Source organism: Felis catus, chromosome A1 (assembly GCF_018350175.1).
Source record: "Felis catus isolate Fca126 chromosome A1, F.catus_Fca126_mat1.0, whole genome shotgun sequence".
Classification (NCBI taxonomy): domain Eukaryota; kingdom Metazoa; phylum Chordata; class Mammalia; order Carnivora; family Felidae; genus Felis; species Felis catus.
Window position 1 is genome coordinate 197,261,694 of NC_058368.1, and position 23,781 is coordinate 197,285,474.

The 23,781-nt window shown below is 48.2% G+C and overlaps 1 protein-coding gene across 8 annotated transcripts in view; it reads right to left on the reverse strand.

Annotated features, from left to right (window-relative positions):
- ABLIM3 (actin binding LIM protein family member 3) overlaps positions 1-21,841 on the reverse strand; it is a 110,458-nt gene extending 88,617 nt beyond the window's left edge. For 3 of the 8 annotated variants that reach the window (XM_019810883.2, XM_019810880.2, XM_019810867.2), the window contains exons 1-2: positions 21,670-21,840; positions 21,214-21,313 (exon numbers count right to left, since the gene is read on the reverse strand). In XM_019810883.2, coding sequence (XP_019666442.1) covers positions 21,214-21,226 — 13 coding nt within the window. In that variant the 5' untranslated portion in view covers positions 21,227-21,313; positions 21,670-21,840. Of the gene's footprint in view, positions 1-21,213; positions 21,604-21,669 lie in introns of those variants that run through there. The other 5 variants (XM_011286180.3, XM_019810886.2, XM_006928010.4 and 2 more) reach the window with 4 other exon arrangements.
- Positions 21,842-23,781: the final 1,940 nt, after the last annotated feature.

The window sequence follows — 23,781 nt, forward strand, 5'->3', positions numbered from 1 at the left end:
TTTTTAATTTTTTTTTTTAACATTTATTTATTTTTGAGACAGAGAGAGACAGAGCATGAACGGGGGAGGGGCAGAGAGAGAAGGAGACACAGAATCGGAAGCAGGCTCCAGGCTCTGAGCCATCAGCCCAGAGCCCGACGCGGGGCTTGAACTCACGGACCGCGAGATCGTGACCTGGCTGAAGTCAGACGCTTAACCGACTGCGCCACCCAGGCGCCCTAGACTAGATGATTTTAAAGCTCCCTAGCCGCTATGAGATTCAAGGATGCTTTGGCCTGATTTTACCTCAAGGATAGAGAGGTAGAATCTCCACCTCCAATTCAAGCTATGTTTGGAATGGAAACTCTCCGCCAACAAAATGCCTCCAATTGTAATTGCCAGTTCTATAACTGAGCATATGTTGGTGGAAGCTTCAATTCATAGTGAGCCAGTTAAAATGCAAGGAAGGGACAGCTAGCAGATCTTTCGAGTTAAGAGTCCAGGCTGTTAATTACTTCTGTAAAAGAAATACATAAACATGCAGATGGCAACTGTAGTAAATATGATCATCTACATATAAATATCAAAATCCAACCCACTCCTCAAGGCCTATCTCGTATGCAACACACTTCTAGAAATTCTTCCAGATTCTCCCCTCACTTTCCTCTAAATATGAGCTCTCTTCTTTAAAAACTCATGGCATATACTCCTTATGACTAAGCAGTGGTTCTCAAACTTGAGCAGGCATCACAATCCCTAAATGTCTTGTCAAAAGACAGATTGCTGGGCCCCAATGCCCCGGTTTTCCATTGAATAGGTCTGGCGTGAGGCTGAGAATTTGCATTTCTAATGAGTTCCCTGGTGATGCTCCTGCTGCTGGTCAGGGGACCACCACTGACCTAGAACATTTTCTAGCCTATAATGGCGCTACTTGTGCTTGCTTTATTTCCCTTAGCAGATTTTAAATTGCTTGAGGAGAAATGCTACAGCCTAGAGGATTCTTGCAGGTCCTCGCCAAACATTTAGACACGCCCGTGGGATGAGGTGAGGAGTTAAGTTTCTGGTCAGGATGAACTTGACAGCTGTTTCCTACAACAGGTATTTCTTGAGCCCACAAAGAAGGCAAATGCAACAGACATGTTCCCAAGAAGTAACTAGGAGCCAGTACAGGAAATTTCTGTGGCTAAACCACGCTGTAATAGAAATCACAACATGGTCAAGTTCAACATTCTGGTGGAAGACCAAAACCCAAATGAAATCCATCAAATGGTTATGTAACTTTTCCTATACACAATGTGGTTACTGGGTAGGGGTGGGTGTGTGTGGGGGGGCGGGGGGGACGCACAATGACAAATACCAGAAACACTAAAGCTCAGCTCAATACCCTTTGTAAGGAATCAAAAAATAAAAGCACGTTGGGGATCAAAATGTGGCTTTATTTGGAGTCAGGGTCTTTAAGGAGGTGATTAGGTTAAAATGAAGCCATTAGGGTAGGCTCTAACCTAATAGACTGATGTCCTTATAAGAAGAGGAGATCAGGGCAGGAGCATGCACACGGCGATGTGAAGGCACAGGAAGAAGACAGCCGTCCACAAGCCAAGGAGAGAGGCCTCCGGAGAAACCAACCCCGATGACCCCTCGATCTCAGACTTCGAGCCTCCAGAGCTATCGTAAGATAGATTTCTGTTGTTTAAGCCACCCACGTGGGGTATTTTGTTAGGGTAGCCCAAGCAAACTTATATAGGCTCCACGGCAGTATTTTAAATAATATAAAGGGTATAAAAGCTGCCAGGGAATCAAGATTATGCAATGCCCCTAGAGTACAATATGCCCTGCACCACCTCAGCCCTAACATCTCTTGCCTGGAGGATCCCAGCAGGTCCACACCGGGCCTTCTCCTCACCCACTCTCCACACAGTAGCCACAGAGATGCTTTCAAAATGCAAATCTGATGACGCTTCACCTTGACTCCCACCACCGCCAATGGCATTTAACACCATTCAGTGGCTTCACTTGACCTTTGGGATACAGCCAGACTGCCTGCCATGGTCTGCAAGGCCCTGCGTGGCCCGGTCCCTGCCGGCTTCCCCCATCTCTTCCCAGACCCTTTTCCCCTCTGGCAGTGCATGATAGCCACACTGGCTTTCTTCCTTTTTCCTCAAATGCGTCCTGATCTTTCTCAACACCAGAGACTCCCAGTCTGAAACAGACACGCCAGAGGGGCTTCTGCGTTCGGACGGGTGACATTTCCTGGAAAACGCATCTTGAGGCAGATGGCTTCCAGCAGGAAGAAGTCCTGCCTGCTCTTGCCCCACTGCCTTTGTCAGGCTAGTCACCAGCAGAAATCATCCAAAGAGCAGCTGACAAGTGTCAGAGCTTTGAGGAAGGGGCACAGTAAAAGGTGAGGCCTACTGGGATGGACGCAGGATGTCCTTCCCGAGCTGGACACAGGTGTCACCAGGTACCACTCACCTGGGAGCTGAGGGGTGAAATTCTGGGCCTGTTGGCCAAAACAAATCACCTGCTCTGACGAGAGTGGTGAAAGGGTTCTTTCTTTATGGTCTGGCTTGTCCACTGCCCTTCCAGACACAAAGAGAAGCGCAAAGCCTCTATCCTGCGCTTGCGGTCCTATGTCTCTTTTTATTATCACTTCATTGTAGAGACCACGCTTCCTGAATGAGACACTGAAATGCATGGTTGGACGCATGCATGGCCTAACAATGGCATGAAATATTTAAAATGAGGACAACTGAACATAAGGGCACTAAACCCGCAATGAACCGACTCTTTTTACCTTGCCCTATTTACCTATAACCCAAATAAAGCTGGATTTGCCTTTGCTCAACTGCTGTGCAGAATTGTATTAAATTTGAATGATTAAAAGACACATAGCCAGCAACCAAAAGTAATAAAAAAAAAAAAAGCCAAATATATGCTGGCTTCTCTTTCAAAGAACAGCCAAGGGAAAAAGGCATCTACTTAATAACTAGCAAAACAGAGGCTACCCCAAAGGCTTTCTCATTCACTGCCTCATTTGACTTTCACCAGACATGGGAGTCAGGAGAGGTGACGGTCATGTTGCCCGTTTTATGGATGAAAAAACTGAGGCTCAGGGAGCTGGAGAGATGTGGCCAGACTCCTACATATGCCTTCTGACCCTAGTTCAGTGAACTTTCTTTTCTACACTTTTGCACACACACACACACACACACACACACACTCACACACTCACAGAGACCACTAGGCTCCCTTTCCACTATTCTGCATCCTAAAATATTGTTTTTTGTTTTTTATTTCCTGGCACTGATGTCAGAAAAAATGATTATTGCCAATATAGGTTCAAGAAATCCCAAGAGATTCATTAACATTTGATTCCCAAACCCCAGTTAAACGTGTTGCTCAGAAAAGAAGGAGCAAATGTCAATGAAACACACAAGCATTTTTGCTCTCTCAGCCTCTCTAAGCTAGATTAATGCTTCAAGAAAAAAAAAATCCTACCAGAATACCTCTTTTCTAGCCAAAAAGGCATTCTGTCCCCAGTCGACTCCAGAAACCCGGTACAATAATTAACATGTGGGCCACAGGCCCAAACTCATTGGCATAGGACAGATTCTCAGATGAGAAATAGAGAAGCCCCAAATCCCACTCACATAAAGGGCTTATTGACATTATCTATTGAAAAGAATACAGATTTCAAGGGATACAGGCAGAGAGAAACAGAATTTTGGCTACAGAGGAAGTAGGTGGGGGGCAGGGGGAAACTTCTCCCCTAGTTCAAAGCCCCTACATTTTCACCAGAGCATTCTCTAAGTTCATACAGTCAAATGGACTTTGCCACTGGCTAAGGAGCATTTCCCCATAGCACTGATGTCACAGAAGCCAAAATAATCCAGGCCAGCAAACACATTCCAGTTATAAAGCAGAAGGTTTCAGAGAGCTCCCACAGGCACATTAGCTATGTGTGACGCTCAGGTGTCCTGGACGTGGGGGCAGCCACTCAACCTGGGGCTAATACCAAAAAGAGAAATGACCTCAGTAAGGGCAATGGCATTCAGATCCAGAAAACCCAAGAGAAGACAGTGGTTCGATTATTAGAGGGAGGGAGACAGAGGAGATTAGGGCTAAAAGGCTCCATGAGAAGCCAGAAGTCTGAAAAGTGCCAAGCAAGAGGACGGACACAGGCATTCATACCATTTGCTTCCGGTCTCTGTGCCGGGCACGGGACGCAGAGGGCTCTGGAGCTGGAGGACAATTCTTGCCTGTTAGATAGTTAGCCTATTTGTGCTTCAGATTCTTCTCAACCCGGAGGTACAGTCAGAACGCCAGGTGGTGAGCCAACAGAGGGACCATAAAGAATAGCTATGAATACAGAGCGTCTCAGACTTCCTAAGGACAAGGTGTCCTAAGGTTTTCTTGAGTCCTTTGACCCCCAAAGCTTTTCCCAAGTGAGCACGCTACAATGCCACTAGCATTACCCTGGTGTCCCTTTTCTGGTACCCACCGAGTCCAGGGAAGACCAGTCAGCCCAAGCAGATTTTAAAGACCATGCCCTGAAGCTCATGCGTGTTGGTGTAGTCATTTATTTGGCAATAAACTTGGGTAATTTCTTGCAGACTGGGTAATTGCTATGTGTTAAGGACTAGGGATGCACTGGTGAATAAAACCAGCATGCTTCCTACTCTTTGGGCATTCACAATTCCATGGGGGAAGATACACAGTAAGTCAATAAACAAATAAATAACTACAAAGTAGGACTAGTCGAAAGAAGGAAATGAGTAAGGGGTGGGGACAGGTAATCTGAAGATAAAGCATGTCGGCTGACACTGCAAGAATTTGAAGCCAGCCATGGCAGACCAGGGAGAAGAAGAATGTGGGTGGAGGAACAGCATGAGCAAGGGCCCTGAGGCTGGGAAGCACATGGCGAGTTCAAGGGGGCCAGTATAGCTAGAACATCTGGGTCAGGGAGAGAGCTACACAAAGTAACTTGCAGAAGAGACACTTAAAATATACAGTTGAAAGTTTCCCAAGCACTTTCCCAGGTGTTATTACAGTTCAAACAGCCCTTTGAGGTAAGCGAGGCTGAGAGATCTATTAGGTCGATGAGGATCCTAGCAGATATCACAGAGTTCATAGGAGAGTTGAGATTTGGAGTCAGTTCTTCTGTTTCTAAGCTTAGGAATGTTTTAAAAGGTCTCTCTCTGTCTCTCTCTCTCTTTATATATATATTTATACATATAATGTATATTTATATAATTGTTATATATTTATATATGATATATATTTATGTACCTATATATTTATATATCTATACCTAGTATATATTTACATACCTATATATTATTTATATGTAAAATTTGGAGTATAAAAGTTTATACATAACTATATATACGTATATATTTATATATACACATATGTATATGTATATATACACATATATATGTAAATGTGTGTACGTATGTTTATATACATATTATATATACATAATACTTATATATATATATATATATATACACACACACACACACACACACACACACACACACATAAGTTGGGTATAAATAAAATATGTAGGGGCACCTGGGTGGCCCAGTCGGTTCAGCATCTGACTTTGGCTCAGGTCATGATCTCACAGTTCGTGATTTTGAGCCCCGTGTTGGGGTCCCTGCTGACAGCTCGGAGCCTGGAGCCTGCTTCAGATGCTGTGTCTCCCTCTCTCTCTGCCCCTCCCCTGCTTGCGCTCTCTCTCTTTCTCAAAAATAAACAAGCACTGAAAAGGTTTTAAAAAATCATGAAATACGTAGACCTTAAAAACAATGCTTTGACAAATGCATAAACCCATGTAAACAACATCTACAGTCAAGATTGGGCAGTTTGCACCACTCCAGATAATTTGCTGCGAGCTGTTGCAATCAATCACTCCTTCCCCAACCGGAGGCAAACTATTATAATTTCCACCCCCATAGATTAGTTTTGCCTGTTCTCGAACTTCGTATAATGGAATCATACAGTATGTGATCTTTTACATCTCCCTTTACTTGGCATGCTTGTGAGATTTCACTTATGCTATGGCTTGTATCAATAGTTGGCTATTTATTTATTTATTCATTCTGGTGAGTAGCAATCCACTGTGTAAAATGTAACACAATTTGTTTATTTTTTTGTCTGTAGATGAACATTTGGGTTGTTTTCAGCTTTGGGATGTTATGAGTCAAGCTGCCAGGAACATTCCTGCACAAATCTTTTTTTGCAGATACATGTTTTCATCTCTCATGGGTAAATACCTAGGGGTGGGGGTGCTGGATCATAGGTAGGCGTGCGTTCAGTTTTTAGGAAACTCACGGGCTCCCAAAGTTGTACCATTTTACATTCCCACCAACAATGTGTGAGGAATTTTAGCCATTTTGGTGGGTTTAAATTGGTCGTTTTAAGTTGCATCTCCCTGATGAGTAATGATGTTGTACATGTTTTGTGTGCTGATTGACCATTCGTATATGTTATTTTGTGAAGTGTCTGTTAGAATTTCTTGCCTTTTTTTTTTTTTTTGCTGCTTTTAGGGTTCTAAGGAGTCATTGCCTACCTCAGGGGCATAAGCTATTCTCTTATATTTTCTTCTAGGACCTGTATAGTTTTAGCTTTCAGCTTATTTAGGTCTCTGATGCATTTCAAATTAATTTTTTGTGTATTGACTAGTGATGGACAGATTTGTCAACTATGAGGACTCCTGTATTTTTATTTCAGTTTTGACTTTGAATGGCGGCATAACTTGCCTAAAGTGCACACATCTTAAGTGTAAAACTCAAAAGGTTTCCACGTACGTGTACATCCATGTAATAACATTCAGATCACTTGAGGACTTGTTTTGAATGCCCCAAGTATTTGCTAGCCTCTCTATATTAGTATTACGTTTAAGTAACAGTTACGGTAGCTTTTGGCCATACTGAATTTTCTCCAGCACGTGGATTTGATGGAATATTATGCATTTGAGGCTTAGCGCACGCATGGCTTTATAAGCTCCAGCAGTAACTCTCCGGCTCCCTCCTGGTCTGTAGCATGAAGTTGGGGAGGAAATCTACCCTGTGGACATCTGACTTATGGCTCCTCTCCTCAAGGAGCTTAAACGCTAAGAAGAGTGCTAGGAAATGCGCATGAAGAAACCACGTTGATCTCCAGCAAATGACCTGTGACCATAAGAATGTTTTAAATCAAGGGCCAGGGACTTGAGAAGAAGGAATGAAATCACTTCAAGGGTGGATGAGAGGAGGCTGGACTGGAAGAGTCTTTTAGCTTACAGATGACTAGGATTTTGATAAATGGGAATAATTATAGGAGATAGTTGCCAAAGGGAAGAATGGTTAAAAAAGAAGTGCCCTAGTTAGGATCCTTTCTGTTGTAATTTACAGAAACCCCGCTGAAGTGTAGTTTAAGCAAAAAGTGAATTTGTTGGTCCTTCCAACTGGGAGGTCTGGGGGCTGGGGAGTGGTAGGTAGCCTCTGACTTCAGGTCTGGCTAGATTCGGGGGCCTTACTATATGGTCAGAGCTATGACTTTATTTTTCAGACAGCTTCTTCCTCCCACATACTGGATAAGAATGGCCACTGGAATCCCTGGGCCCTCCCAGAATCTCCTCAGCTCAGCAACCTCAATGAAGTGAATATTTCTCCTTCCCAATGGCTCCCTGCTCAACTTCAAGGAATACTCTGGTTGGCTTTTCTTGGGCCTAATGTCCACTGATGAGCAATATTTGCGGCCAAGGTAGATGGGAAACTCTGATTGGCCAGTCTAGGTCACATGTCGTCACCTGGGGGAGCCGCAGAACACTACAGCTGACAGCCATTACATGCCCCAGCATGGAATTGGTGGGAAAGAATCAGAGGGAGGGATGGTAACTGAACAGACACCTGGCTACGGTATTTCCTTACAAGGGAATGGGGACTTTGAGTAGGAAGTGTGAACGGGGAGCAAAGCAGGAGGAGACTCCGTTCTGGACAGGAAGCAGGGGTGTGGAGTACCACCCTGTGTGTCTTTTCCCAGTATCGTTCTCTATAGCCCAAGAGCCGGCTACTGAACAGATCCCAGGGCAGCCTGGGCAGCCTGGCATTAAGTGGTTCCTTGGGGACAGTGTGAATTATGGGGTGTGCTGAAGATGACGATGGCACAAAGACTGGAGACAACTTTGTATAGGCCTTTCTGTGTCAATCTTTCCAGTGCATCTTGTGTATCATATTCGAAGTAAATTCCCCTTGTAGTTACAATGACGAGCTAAGGACTAGGCATTTCGGTGTCACTGTTGCAGTGTAATGTCAACGCTGGAAGAGATGGTGGAGATTATGTAGCATCGGGGTCAGCCAACTCTGGCTCGGGGGTTAAGTCGCTCTCCACTTTCATTCTGGTAAATACTGAAAAAAATTTTTTTAATGTTTACTTATTTTTGAGAGAGAGAGAGACACAGAGTGCGAGCAGGGGAGGGGCAGAGAGACAGGGAGACACAGAATCTGAAACAGGCTCCAGGCTCTGAGCTGTCAGCACAGAGCACGACGCGGAGCTCGAACTCACGAACTGCGAGATCATGACCTGAGCTGAAGTCGGCTGCTTAACCGACTGAGCCACCCGGGCGCCTCTAGTTTTGTAAATAAATTCTGATTGGACGGAAGCCTCACCCATTTGATTACGTATTGTCTGGGGGCTGCTTTCATGCCACAGAGACTGTATGGCCTACAGAATCCAAAATATTTACTACGTAGCCCATTACAGAAAAAGGCGTCAACCCCTGGTCTAGTACGACATGCTCCCTACTCAATTAGTATTATCCCCTACAGCACTAATTTTATTTCTGACTCAAGCCTAGGATCAAAAGAGACCATTTGAGGAAAGTTTAGAATGTAGTCGGACGTATAATAAAGCATTCCTTAAATGTCAGCCAAACAGAGCCCTGGGTTATCAATCCATACCTTTGCTCCCCTTTCGCGATGGGATGACGAAGAGGCGAACTGCATCGTAACGACACTATGTGTCGATTAATTTGTGTGTTTATTGATTTGTTTGTTTATTTATGAGAGAGAATGAGTGGGAGGGGCAGAGAGAGAGAGGGGCAGAGGAACAAGGCTCTGTGCTGACAGCAGAGAGCCCGATGGGGGGCTCGAACCCATGATCCATGAGATCATGACCTGAGCCAAAGTCAGACGCTTGACCAACTGAGCCACCCAGGCGCCCCAATTACTTTGTGTATTTAAAAGAGGTTTCCCCCACACATTCAAATGGATTTCATCCCTTTACCACTATTAATCATTACCAAGCGTTTTCGTGTGCCGGGCACTGCGTTAAGCATCATACCTCCATTCCCTCGCTAAGCATTACCCCAATATTCCCATCTTGAGACAAAACTGCAACTTTGGGGACAAAGCAAGGCACCGAAGCCTGCATGGCTAGCGAGTGGCCGAGCTGGAATGTGAACCCAGGTAGTCTGACTCCGCAGCTCAGGTGTTTATCAAATACACTATCTAGGCGGCTGGATTTGGTTAGTAACCTAGTTTTCAAAGTATCAGTTCCCAGTCCCAGAAATCAGAATCAGATAACAGGTCTACCTGTGGGCGTCAGAGGAGTAATGCACAGCGGGCTCTCTGTACCTCGCACCTCCCCTGCCATCCACTCACCCGGCACCACTGAGCTTAGCCTGCCTCTCACTGCCCGTGGGCTCTCCCGTCCATCAGGTATGTGTTGCCGAGGGGATAGTTCTAAATAATGCACAGCTCTGGTCAGGTCACTGCTTGGCTCAGAACCTCCCACAGCTCCTCATTGGCCATAGACTGTAACAAACACCCTCTAGACTGGCATTTAAAACTCGCAAAAATCTGATCCTCACCAACTGCCCAGGCTTATCTCCTCTCTGGCCACCTAGTCATACTCTACAGAGTACAGACCAACTGGACTTTCCTGACATTTCCTGGAACACTCTGCATCTATTTATTTCGTCCCCACCCCAGCCAAGGGCCCAGGACACAGACATTGTGCAACACGGACTGTGGAATTCATGCTGGAGAAGGATTGCGGAAGCCCATCTGGAATGCCCCAACTTTCCCTTATACTCTACCCAACAAAAGTGTATTCACTTCCCAAGGTCTTCTCGACAAAGGATGTCCCAAGTCTTCCAAAGGAATCTGGCCTGTCTTCTCCTTCACTCTTTCCTTTTCCCTCAACACCCATGATGGCTTCTCTAGTATTTCAGTCACATGCTTGTGTCCACCCTACGGTGACTGTGAAAGGAGGCGATCCAAGGTCAGGCTCTCTGTCCTGTGCATCTCCCACACCACAAGGCCTGGCATGCTGCTCTACCCAGAGCAGGGATTTGTGGCATTGCCCCAGTGAATGGGCCAGCAGGGCTGGGCATCTAACAGGAGACTGACTGGAGGATCAGCGACCCCAACCCACACCTTCCCCCTGTGATGCTCGTTAGTGTAAAATGGGGAAAGATGGTGAAAAGGAGGAAGCAGGAAGGAGGGAAAGGAGATCAGGGTCAGATGGACATGGTTCTAGACGCCTGCCCTATAGCTCCTAGCTCACGTGAGGGTGGCCAGGTGTCTTCACGTTGAACCTCCTTTCCCTTTCATGAAAAAGGGGAGAATTAAATATTCCTTGTTCAATTCATCCACTTGCATATTCGCTCAAGGTTTCATTACTTATGATTATTTTCTTATTGGAGTCGACACACAATGTCATATCGGTTTCAGGTGTACAACATAGTGATTCAGCTTCTCTGTAGATTATGCTATGCTCACCCCAAGTGTAGCTAATGCTATCACAATATCACTGACTATATTCCCCCTGCTGTGCCTTTCATTCCTGTGACTTACTCATTCCGTAACTGGAAGCCTGTGTCTCCCACTCCCCTTCACTCATTTTGCCCCTACCCGCTTCCCGTTCCCTCTGTCAACCACCTGTATATTCTTTGTATTTATGGGACTGTTTCTGCTTTTTTAATGCTTGTTTCTGTTTTTCTTAGCTTCCACCTATGAGTGAAATCATATAGTATTTGTCTTTCTCTGTCTTATTTCACTTAGCATGATACCTTCTAGGTCCATCTATGCTGTTGCAAATGACAAGATCACATTCTTTTTTGAGGTTGAGTAATATTCCATTGTGCATATATATATCTCACACCTTTTTTATCCACTCGTCTAACAGTGGACACTTAGGCTGCTTCCATATCTTGGCCATTGTAAATAACGCTGCCATAAACACAGGGGTGCATGTATCTTTTCAAATTAGTGTTCTCATTTTCGTTGGGCAAATACCCATAAGTGGAATTGCTGGATCAAATGGTAGTTCTATTTTTAATTTCTGAGAAACCTCCACCCTGTTTTCCGTAGTGGCTGCACCAATCCACTTTCCCACCACTGGTGCACAAGGGTTCTTGTTCCTCCACATCCTCACCAACACCTTGTCTTTTTGATACAAGCCATTCTAACAGGTGTGAGGTGTTCTCTCATTGTGTGTTTTTAAAAAAATTTTTTAAATGTTTATTTTTGAGAGAGAGAGCGTGCGTGCGCATTGGGGAGGGGCAGAGAGAGAGGGAGACACAGAACCCGAAGTAGGCTCCGGGCTCTGAGCTGTCAGCACAGAACCCGATGCGGGGCTCGAACCCACAGACCCTGAGATCATGACCTGAGCCGAAGTCGGATGCCTAACCGACTGAGCCACCCAGGCGTCCTCTCATTGTGGTTTTGGTTTGCATTTCCCTAATGATTAGTGATGTTGAGCATTTTTTCATCATTGCTTATTAAATGTGAGATTTGGGGCCAATGACTCGGTCCTTGGGCTCTAATTCCCTCCTCTGGAAAATGAGGGCACTATTACTACCTATTTCCTACAACTTTCAATCAAAGTTGTCAAGTGAGTTTCTGTCTGTGAAGAGTTTAGTTAGCACAGTGCCTGGTCCACAGTAAATGCTCACGTTAGCTATCGTCACTCTGGGTCAAGCACTGTGATGAGTCTGGAGCACCCGGCAAGTGAACAAAACAGACAGGCCTGTCATCATGTGGTTTACTGTCCAAAGACAGTAAGAGACAGAAACAAAGTACACATGCGAATGGATGAAACTGTTACCGACTGCGGTGAGTTCTGTGAAGGATGGTGAGAGGCAACATAACACAGGGAGTGTCTTAGGTTTACGATACAGAGAAGACCCACGTAGGATTGTTGCAAGGATTAAATAACTCGTATACGTAAAACATTTGCACTCAGCCTCTAGTTGGAAAAGAATGTCTCTTGATTAGGAGGAGGAGAAAAACGTGGTGGGGGCCTAAGAGATCTCTGATGGGGGTTGGGCTTCTCTTTGTTCCTGAAATGCTGCCTCCCAGGTCTCTCCTCTCTACATGCGAAGGGCACAGGCTCTGTGTCTGTCCCTCGAAAGATGGATTTTTGTTCACTTGAGGTTCCTGCCCCATATAATCCTAGCATCACAGGCATTTCTGCTTCCAGAATAACTCATGCTGACCGTAAAAATATCTAATTTTACGGTTGCCTTAGATCGTCTTTGGACGGGCAGGGTCCGGATCCCTGGGCTGTTTCCCCAGATCTCAAAAAGCAGGAACAGACCTCAGGCTGCCTCTGCTCCAGCATGCTGAGAGCAGCTTGCTGAGGGAAGATTGGCAGCAGTGGGGTGTGCTTCAGGTGCTTAAAATAGATCAACTGTGTCATTAGACAGACTATTGCAAAGCAGTCGCTCCATTGCCCCTGCTGGTGCTGGTGAGGGCAAGAGATAACAGCTCATGGAGAAAGACCTGCGCTCTGCACAAAATTAAGCAGATGCGAGGAAGAAGGTTTGGAAAGGATACAGGCAGCAGAGAGTGGAATTCTGCCAAGAGAGGGTGTGGGGGCTGTTGCAGGAGCACACGGCCGTAACCACGGCACTGGGAGCGATGGGACAGCAAAGCATAGCCTGTCTGGACCCCTCGTCTGGCTGGTGATAAGCTTAGTAAAGAGGCTAGGGACTTCTGGGTTGCAGGGCACATCCCCGTAGCACTGTGTGAAATCATCAAGGGGTCATTCATCCTCTCCGAGGGACACAAAGCAGATGTGTGGGGCTGACTCTGACACCTCCCCACTGCCCCTTCAATGCTCTCTCTCTCCCCTTCTGGCCACCCTTTCCTGGGCACGCTCTGGTTGATCACTGTCTGCCTGAATGCCGTGCTTCAGACACAGCCTCATCGGGGTTCTGCAGAGCGATGCTACAATCTCCCCCTGTCCATGCAGCCTGGAATCGTGTCATCCGGCAAGCCCACATTGCCCCACTGCCTCCTACTGAACTTGAGATCCCCTCCTCCCCTCCTCCAACCTTTTACTCCAGTGGCTGCCATACTTCGTGTCGTAAACAGAGGCAAGTGATGGTAGCTGAGGAATGGGAGAGGTCCAGCCAGGCTTGGGAGGTAGGAGTGACCAGACGTGGACACAGACTGAACACGGGAGCGTGAGGAGAGGGAAATGCGGAACCCGAAGGAGGCTCCGGGCTGTCAGAGCAGAGACGGATGCAGGGCTCGAACTCGTGTGCTGTGGGATCATCATTTGAGCCAAAGTAGGACATTCAACCCACTGAGTCACCCAGCTGCCCCAACGAGGACTACTTTTTAATGACTCACTTAGGTGACTCTTCTAGCGATCAACTATTTTCTAGAGTTGAAGTAGTTTTTCTCTACTTTTTCTTTTAAAGAGAATAAATTTATTAAATTCTAGGCTGAGTTTGAAGTGCCTGGGAACGTCCAAGTGGGCAACTTACCAGACGGTCCAAAAGATGAACCCAGAACTTAGTAGAGAGCTCTTTATCATCAAGAAAAAAGAGCAGGCTTTTCATTAATAAATGAATTCATCAAATATCTTTGGAGCACCTACGATGTGTTAGACATTGTGCTTTGCTTTCTATGAACTATTTGCTACCTTATTCCTTCTAGAAGAATGAAGAAAAATCTGCTCTCCACTGAAGAAATTATGTTGGCATTATCCACTTACTCACCTTTGTTTCTCAAGCAGGAGAACCTTGTAATGACAGAGGAGAAGTCTTGAGTAGCCATATGGGATGAATGCTACATGAGGTCAAGTTCAGCGATCACCTTCTGGCAATCACTCCTTAGCTGGGTGGGTACATAAACTGACCTTACTGACACAGAACTCATGCTGTTGACCAGATCTCCTCAAAAGGACCAGGCTGGTCCCATATGTCAGAACAATCTCTGGAATAGTTCAGCCTTTCACGGTACCTTCCTTTGGTTTGGAAAAAGGACCCAGAGCTGGGATGGGTTATCCAGAATTGCCTTCCTTCGGTCTGTGCCCTACCCCCTGCTATTAGGTTCCCCTGGAAACAAAAGTGACCTCTAGGAGATGGGGGCAGGACATGTTTGCCCAACTGTATCGGACAGGATATGATATCACCCTTCTGGGAATGGGTCAGCTGAGGAAATCCTTATTTGTGCGACAGGAGTTTGCTCATTCCAAGGGGACTTTAACAGCATGGCGGTGTTAATCAGTTGCTAACTCTAGATCAAGCTTTCTCCGGGAAAAGTTGGTGGATATGTTGCCGTCTTGGCATCTCTGTGTGAAGAGACACTTCTCTGTGTTTAATGTTGTATTGATCATCTACTAGACTGGGGTTTAAAAATTAAAACGTGCACAGGGGCGAGGGAGCATAAAAGTACAAGGCTGTCCTTGTGCAGTTTGAGACGAAGCAGTGGCAACTGGGCTCTGCCCTAGAGACCCGTACCTGCCCCACTAAAAGCAGGCGATCCTACTGACTAGTGTCATGCAGGAAAATAGGGGCAGGGATGGAGACCTTCCCCTCTCTGCCTTTTTCAAGAGGAGCTAGGAATCCCAGATTTGACATCTCGATTTCCCGGTTTCCCAACGCTGGCAAAGAATTCAAGTTCATTGAAAACCTGAGGAAGGGCAAATAAAACATGTCCCATCACGCTGGCCACCAGATGGCCCATTTTTCAGATGGCCTGCATGACCCACGAAGGCAGGAGCCATGGCTGTTATATTTACTACTGTGTCCCCCCGCATCATGCCTGGTGCAGGGTTGGTGGTCAGTAAATATCCGTTGAGTGAACAAACGAGCAATCCAATTCTTATTCCCCATGTTGGACATTCCCAGGAACTAGGCAGATTGAAAACCAATACTGTGACTATAAATTCTGTTACACCACTGAGATGCTACACTTTTGCATAATGACCCAGAGAGAGGATGGAGTGGGGAGTGTGTTTTCTTCAGACAGACTGAGTGTGGAATACTAGGCCTCCACAGTCCTCCCTTCTGGGGACCTCCTACCCTTCAAAGGCTCAGGGAGAGGCTCTATCCTTGCTGGTCAGAGGTCAGCATCTTCCACTAGCGCGGGGGGGTGGGGTGGGGTAGGGGGTAGCTGATATTCAGGGGAAACCAACCCACAGAAAAGCCTTCTCCTGGAGGGGGTCATTTTTGTAACAAATACTGTGTTACCGATTGAATTCCTATGTTGTAGAGTCCTAACCCTCTCTTCCCAGAATGTGACCTTATCTGGAGATATGATCTTTACAAAGGGACCCAAGTTAAAATGAGGTCATTAGAATGGGCCCCCGTCCAATATGACTTGTGTCCTTATCAAAAGGGGAAATTTGGAGACACACAGAGGAAAGATGATGTGAAGGGACACAGGTAGAAGACGGCCATTCACCCCCAAGGACAGAGGCTGGAACAGATTGTTTCCACGGCCCTCAGAGGGACCCAATCTTGCCGACGTCCTGATTTTGGATTTCTAGCCTCTAGAACTGTCAGACAATAAACTCCTGTTGTTTAAGCCACCCGGTCTGTGGTGCTTTGTTGTGGCAAGTCTAGCAAACGAATATCCACTGGTTTTATTCATTTTGTAAACACTTGCAGTGTTTCAAGCAATTCACAACGATTAACTTACACGTTCTTTACAATAACGCTACGAGAGAGGCACTATTTTTAGGTCTCGTGTGGTCAGATGAGGAAGTGAGTGAGGTACATACAGAGAAGGTAAGCGACTTGCTCAAGAACACGCAGCAAGTAGGGGGCAATTTCCAGTCTGTGCCCTTAAGGACTAAAGGGGAACAACTTAACTGGTGAAATATTCAAGAAGTCAGAGGTGCTCCCACACTTCTGGTTGTTTTCTGTTCTCTTACAATGGAATCTGGCTACCGTTGGAGCTCAGCCAGCTGTCGACCGTTCACCACAGCAGATGATATCTCAGCAAGATAAAGCCTTTGCCAGATAGGAAAACTGGAGCTCAGAACTGATATCACTTCCTTTAGGCAACACACATACTCTTGAAATCACATTGCGATTTACAGAGGTGTGTTATACTCATTTCGGATGGTTTTTAAACGGTTCCTTACGTTATTCCCCCAGCGCCCCACCCCCCCCCCCCGGCCTCAAGTAATCATTTGTTGACAACTGCTTCATTCACTTGGGAAGCATGGTTTAAAGAAAAAAAAAAAATCTCCACCTTTATGAAGTATAGAGCCATTTCTACTTTATCTAAATTTGGCGAATTTAAGATCTCTCTAGAGGGTGTCCCGCCAAGTTTGCGTTTGTAATGGAGACTGTTCCTAAAGAATTCCTGGAGCTCTTGACCTGGCAGAGCTTGCGTCTTTCGCTGGATGTCTTCAATTTTGAGCTCCCAGGCCTCTCCACACCCACTCTGCTGCCTTCTCTCCTCAGCACTGTGCCCTGCGAGGCTGAATATTATGGGCCCGTCAACCGCCTTCCTTGCCCTCTGGCCCCTGGTTGGATTGGGCCAACGGGGAGCGTAGTAGGAGATGGAGGCAGGGAGGAGAGAGAGGTCAGGCAGTTACCAGCCTTCTAGAACTTGGCCGTCCTGGCTTCTTGTTCACTTCTCTGCATGCCTCTCACACACTTGCAAAGGCTCCTTCTTTTTCACTCCCTTCAACCTGCCCATCTGTTCCCTGGCAGGACCCTAACTGATAGTTTCCTCCCCTTCGTTTTTACCCTATAATCCAACAGGTGCTAGGCCATGTAGATTTTATCTTCTAAAAGACCTTTTCCCTTGCAACCCCCAAACTCCTGGCCCTCAGACCTTTTCTGAACCTGGGTAGTTGTCTCTCAGCTAGGATCCCAACTTCCTGTCTTGAATTTTCAACCCATGCCATATACAACACTGGGTTAATAATCTTTCCGAAGCCTTCCTTCAGGAAGCTATGGCTTTCCTATGAACAGAACCTAATGCTAGCTACAACAGCGGCACAGCATGCTCATTTCCAACCAGAGGGTTGGGTTCTTATGATACTGTCATTCTAGAACCTGGCTCCGCTCAATGGCCAATTCAACTTCAAATTCAACTCCATCCCCTGGGACCCGATGCCAGTGAGTTTCTCACGTGATTTCACTTAATCCTCACCACAACCCTGCACTTTGGCGTGATCGCTCACGTTCCATACGTGATAAAATTTAGGCTCAGAGACGTGAGCTCTCCAGTTCAAGATCACAGACACAGTGCACCACAGATCTTGCACCTGAACTCAGGGACCCATACCCCAAAGCTCAGGTTCTTACAGCCCCAGGATGGTGTCTGCTTACCTCCTAGTACGTTTGTGGGGGTGATATAACCCCTCAACGGTCTCTTTAGCAAAACAGTCTACTCTAAAACAGCGACTCCAATCCATGATGGAGACCAAGGCAAGGGTCAGAGGACAGGAAAAGCCGATGAGGCGAAGGAGGGTGGTTCTCGGCCCGACCGTACATGGTGTGCATGACGCTCCCCAACCTGGAGGATGGGCCGGTGCTGAGTTTTATGCCGACAACAAGCTCTGGGGGTTCTGACCCACGTGAGGAGAACGGCATTTTGTGGCACCCAGAATCGACTCTGGAGCTCAGGGCCTCTGGCACCTGCGGTAAACTCAGTTTCCCCTGGCTTTGGACCAAGGGGCTTGGGAGCTCCTGGGGCCGACATGGGAATGGGCAACACTGACAGGGAATAACCAAAGATTTCCTGTTGCCTAACTACATGCAGATTAGATGGGGGTGCCTCCATGGCTCCGTGTGAAAGTGATGGGGCTGGGGTCAGTGCCTTCCTTGCTCTGTGGGTTCAGAAAAGTGGCCAGTGGTCACGTGGACGAGTGTGGGATGACGGACAAGGCTCTGACGGAACAGAGCGAAGGCGCACGGACAGCATGCATCAGCGGGACGTTCCGTTGGCATTCCGCCCACGTCTGTACCACCACCTCACTCCATCACCTCCAAAACTACCCCTTTGTCTCAAATTCCTGCTCTGTGGGGTACTAACGCTCAGCTAGCTTTTGGAGGAAAGCGTTGTGATGAGACTAGAAGCGCCCTGAGAAGTCGCTGATGGAGCGCTCCCCTGGTGTTGCCATCTGAGCCACAGGTGTCTCACAAATACAAACAATTTCACGTGTGTTTACAAAGCGTTGTCTCGTGATCGCGCTCAATCCGCAAAACCACACTTCTGGTATCCTCGATTTATGACAACGGTGTGACATCTGAGAGGCTGAGTGACCCGCCTGCTAATGACACAGAGCCCACAGCGACAACGGCCACAATGACCACCGTGGTGACAAGGACAGCGCCGTCACTGACATGAGGCCAGCTACGGCCCCGGCACCACCCCTCTGCATTTTACACGCCGTGTTAATATTTATCTCCATTCCACGCAAGGTGGGTCCCATCATCCCCAGTTTGCGGCGACAACCATGCTGAAGACCGCGCGGCTGAGAAGTGGAAGAGGAGGACCAGAACCCCGGGACCAGCGGATCCCAGAGCCCGAGCTCTGTCAGCTCTTACATGCTCTCCCAAGACCTCCGCCCCACACTCCTCCTGCCCAGATAACAACTTCATAATAATCTCATGCTTTGCCCCACTTCAACCGTGACATCTGAACCACTGAGCAGGCATGATGCACCCTGTCAAAATGCAATGCATCCAAATACCTTTCATAAGCCAACAACTAACTGCACGGCTTGAAGAGTTAGTGAACATCAGCTACGAGGCGTCGCCGGTAAAACCGGAGTAAACACACCCATCTCACGGGCTGGGGGTGAGAGCTGGGGAGACCATGCAGGTGAGAGGCTTAGCACACCGACTGGTGGAGAGTGAGGACCCAGTACGTGGAAGTGAAGGAAAAACTGAGTAAGACTTTCTCTTAGGTTCAATTTCAGGCACGAGGATTACGTAAGAATTTCACATCCCAAAGGGGAGAGCATTTTTGCTTAGATCGGGCCACCTCAACGACCGTCCGCCAACGCCCCGTCCCTATAACCTGGTGACCCTGTCACTCCTTCACTTCCGTGAGGTCTGACTTCTGTTCTCTCCATTTGCGGCCTCTCAGCCTTGCGAGGAGCCTCGGTGATGATGGACCCCAGCCCCCGAGCCCTGAGATGAGTGGCCACAGTGTTCCCCCAGGTAGCCCTTAGAGAAACACTTCTTCTTATGGGGAGGGACCTTAGGGATCCCCACGGCTCCCCACGTCACTGTACTCTGTTTATTTTCCACTACGCCTGGAAGATGAACGCACTCTCCCTACTTAGAGAGGCTGGAATAGCATTTTTGTTACTTTTCGTCTTCTGCAGTATTCAACTCTATTGGTTGTTATTTCATTTTTTTTTTTTTTTTTTAAGTAAAACCTGTTTCCTTCTTTTAGGAACATTCGGTGTTGCTACTGGGACAAGAGACAAGGGCAGGGCCAGCTGCTTGTGAACTTATTTCTCAGTTTCTTGAAAAATAGATGAGCCATCTTTCTCTTCCATCATTTAGTGAGAAAGGACTCCCATAAATCCATTTCCCCCCCCTAGAGATAGTGACAAGTGACAGGCCGTTCACATCTTGGCTGAAAGGACGCAGATGCAAACATGTGGCCCACTCAGGTGAGCAGGTCTACAGAATTTTGTTCTTTTCCTGAGCCCGGGGTAAAGCCAAAAAGCACCAGTCCAGACTGTGAAAATCAAGAGGCAAAATTCTTTGGCTGGAAGAGGCAGAGGGAGTTCAGCCACACTCGCTTGCTTAGCAGAGCTATGTAATACACAAAGAAAGACAGCAGAGAGATGAGTCATACAAATAGATAGTAAATAAATATATTTCATTTCCATCTCACTGGCTGTTGCTTTGTTTTCCTCCCCTCCACGCCACCAGCCCTGAAATGGAGGGAGGGTGGGGAAATCGTGCGTTTGGTCTGGACACAGCCTCCGAAGGTACTGATTTTTCTAGCCTTGCTGTTCAGCTCTAGCGTCTTCAGAGGAAACTTACAGATTTGGATTCAACCCTTCTCGTTTTACTGAGCAATCTGGGATCCAGAGAGGAGACAGCCGGGAAAGTCAGAGACCAGGGAACTGAATGCTGCTAGGGGTCTTCTGATTCAACAATCCCACCCACCACTGGAAGGACAAGCTAAGCTGATGAGGAGGCAGGAGGGAGAGGATTTGAACCCCGACCTCCTCTCCAGGGTGGTGGTCATCTGGGTGCCCACGGTCAAAGGGACTACACTCAGAGAAACCGACTGGGCCTCCTTGCATTTCTGCCTGCGTGTCTCAGCAGCCGAGGCCCAGCCCAGCAGCAAAATGTCTGGTCCTGTCTCTGCAAAGCAGTCCTTGCCTCTAGCATGTTAGAGACCTCGGCCGAAGGGCTCGTCCCTTTCCTCTCTTCTCAGGATGGCCACACAGCTTGTAGGTGTGTGGAGCCATCAGCCCCCGGCCCGTGGGGCTGCAGCTCAGAAGCAGGATATTTCACAATCTCTAGACCCAGAGGTGGCTTCCTGATGATTTGTTTATCAAACTGCTCGCTCCCAGCCCACTGCCTGCCCACATCCACCCAGCACCAGCCCCAGCGCCAGCCTCCCTGCTCCTCCCAGCTTCAGGACAAGCCAGGTCCTCCGTGGCTTTCCAGCTGTGTGCAGGGAGGTCTCCTCAGAAGCCCCACAGTCAGACAATGGCCACGTTCGTTAGTGCTTCCTAGGCCTTCCCAGGCATTGCTAGAAGGAGAGAGGCAGCCTTCCCCGCAGAGGCAAGTGTTGCTGCCAGTAAAACATTAGCAAAATGACCATGAAAAGCCAGATCCAGATCCCTCTTCCCGGGGGGGAGCACAGGAAGGACCACGAAGGAGTCTGGGGGCCATGTGTCCACCACGATGGCAGGCTTCCTTCCTCCTTCCAGGCAGCCCCAGCGCAGGCTCCTGCACCTCCCGCCCCCACCCTGTTCCCATGGCAAAGGAGAGGAGGACCCACTTACTGCTCGTGTTCATGGTGATGCCTTTGCACTGGGTCTTTCATTCAATACGGAGGACCCGGTTGCTTTTTAAATCTTGCGATCTTCCGACCTCACTCATCACCTGGGGGGTGAAAAGGCAGTCCAGTGCCCGCTCTGTATCCTCAGGTGCTCTCTCTCCCTCTGCGGTCCGACCCTCGCGGACTGGGCTGCAGCCACTGGCCTTGAAGGCGAGTGGGCTAACGGGAGCAGGTGAGAGCAGGGAGGAGGAGGCGGCGGGAGGGCACGCGCGCAGCGTCCTGCGGCCCCTCGGACCCCAGTGCCGGGCTGAGCGGGGCTGCCAGCGCCGGCCCGCGCGCACCCCCGACTACTCCGTCCCCGCGGCTCCGGAGCCCAAAGGGGGTGTGGACCACGGGGAGGCAGGGCGGGGGCAGCGCGTCCCCGCCCGGCCTCGGGAGCAGCCACCGCCCCGGGACCCACCTCTCGGCCAGCGTCGGGAGCCAGAGGCCCCTGCCTGGGCCCCTGCGACCGGCTCATGAATCCTGGTCCTCGTCTGGAGTCTCGAATTCCAAGGCGAGCAAAGCGAAATAGGAGAGCTCGACATCCATGATGCGGGCTCGCGGGGTGGCAGCGCGGGGGGCGCGGCCGCTCGCTGCCGCCACCTGCTGGACGCGCCGGCGCGTGGCCAGGCCCCGCCCCGCCGGGCTTCTCGCTGGGTCTTGGGGTGTGATGGGGGGGGGGGGGGATGCAGGGGACCCTTGTACCCTGGGGCCAGCCGAGGGGTGCTTGAGCGCTTCTTTCCCCTCCCTCAGTGCCGGGGTCTATGCGGAGACAGTGTTAGGGAAATAAAGCAGTCACTGGGAGGGGCTGTGAAGAAAGGATGGGTTTTGCAGGAAGACAGTTTTCACTTCCAACTCTGCTTCTTAAATTTTAAAAAATGTTTATTCAGTTTTAAGAGACAGAGCGCGATCAGGGGAGGGGCAGAGAGAGAGGGAGACATAGAATCCGAAGCAGGCTCCAGCCTCTGAGCTGGTCAGCACAGAGCCAGCCGTGGGGCTCGAACCCACGAACGGTGAGCTCATCATGACCTGAGCTGAAGTGGGTCGCTTAACCGACTGAACCATCCAGGCGTCTCCTAACTCCACTCCTAACCTGCTCCGTGGACTCTGGTCTTGAGCAGGTCACTGCTGTTTCTGCCTCATTTTCCTCACGTGTGTAAGGTGGCGGTTGGACCGAGTGGGTGGACATGACGGGTTCCACCAGCCTCCTCACATGTGTCCCTCCCTCCCCCTTTATGAGATTCATTTGGGACAATTGTTTATCTTCCCCACTAGAATCTTAACTCGTTGAGAGTATGGCTGTTGTCAGGTGGGTTCACCACAGGGCCCCCCATCCCCAGAACGTTGCCTGGCACATAGGAGGTCTCAGTAAACATTTGTTGACAGAATGCCCCAGGTCTTTTCTGGATCTACTATTGTACAGCCCTCAGAGCAGAAGGTCTCGGAATCGCCACCCTGAGGTCGTTCCCCATCTGTGGCAAAGGCAGGTATGTGGCCTCCCGGCTCAACCTCACTGGTTCCCCCAGTTTTTGTATGGCCGACTGACTCTTGCCCAAAGTATTATTATTATTATCTTTGTAATTAGTTCTTGCGGGTGTGGATTACAGAAACCTATATTCTGATTTTTTGGTCGTGAGTAATGCCGTGGGGTGGGGTTCCTCACAGTCCCCTGACTACTTCTGTCACCTTCTGAACTTAATTCATGCTCACAGAAGCATGACTTTTGAGTACAGAAAAACAAGATTGGGAGACTCCCTGATCCCTGTCTATAGAAGGACTCTGGTTTGAGCATGTGTAGAATCAAAACGTGGGGAACACTCACACCCCAGGCTTATGGACGTGCAAACAGTCGGTCACCGAGGCTGAGCCACCTGCCCTCGGACACGCGGCATCTCACGGTGGAATTGGACCAGTTCCCCTCGCTCCTGGCTTGGTTCCGTGTGAGAGTGAATCAGTACACAGGAGTCCAGGATGTCAGGGCAACGGTAGGTGACCACCCGCTCAAAACTGGGGAAAGAGTATCTTGCAGATAAATACAACATTCCTGCCTTATACAGGACTAAAAAAATTGATATGGCTCACGATCCCAAGACGCCACAGTCCTTAAGGAATCGTCAGATAAATCAAAGGGTCAGCAGTTTTTGAAACACATTTTGGTAGCTTGTTAGGGTTTTTTTCCAACGGGCAGAGAATAACCTTAACTTCCTCACAGCAGGCGTCAAAGTTCTGTTTACGTTCAGACCAACTGAGATGGTCGCAAAATGCAGATTCCCAGTTTCCTGGTTTTCTTGCTCTGCATTTGAAATGAGTATCCCAGGTGGTTCATAGACCACCTTTGCTACTGAAAAAGCCAGGGGCCTGGAACAGCTTTGAAAACATAGAAAGTGATTACTAAATACACGATTCCAAAAGATCTCTTTAAATTTGCATGCACTTTCTCTTTAAATTTTCAGATTAGAATTCCTTATTCAATTCCTAAGTTCCATGTAACTTGCTAGGTTCTAATGCTTGGAAAAGTTTTGTCCCTCCCCCC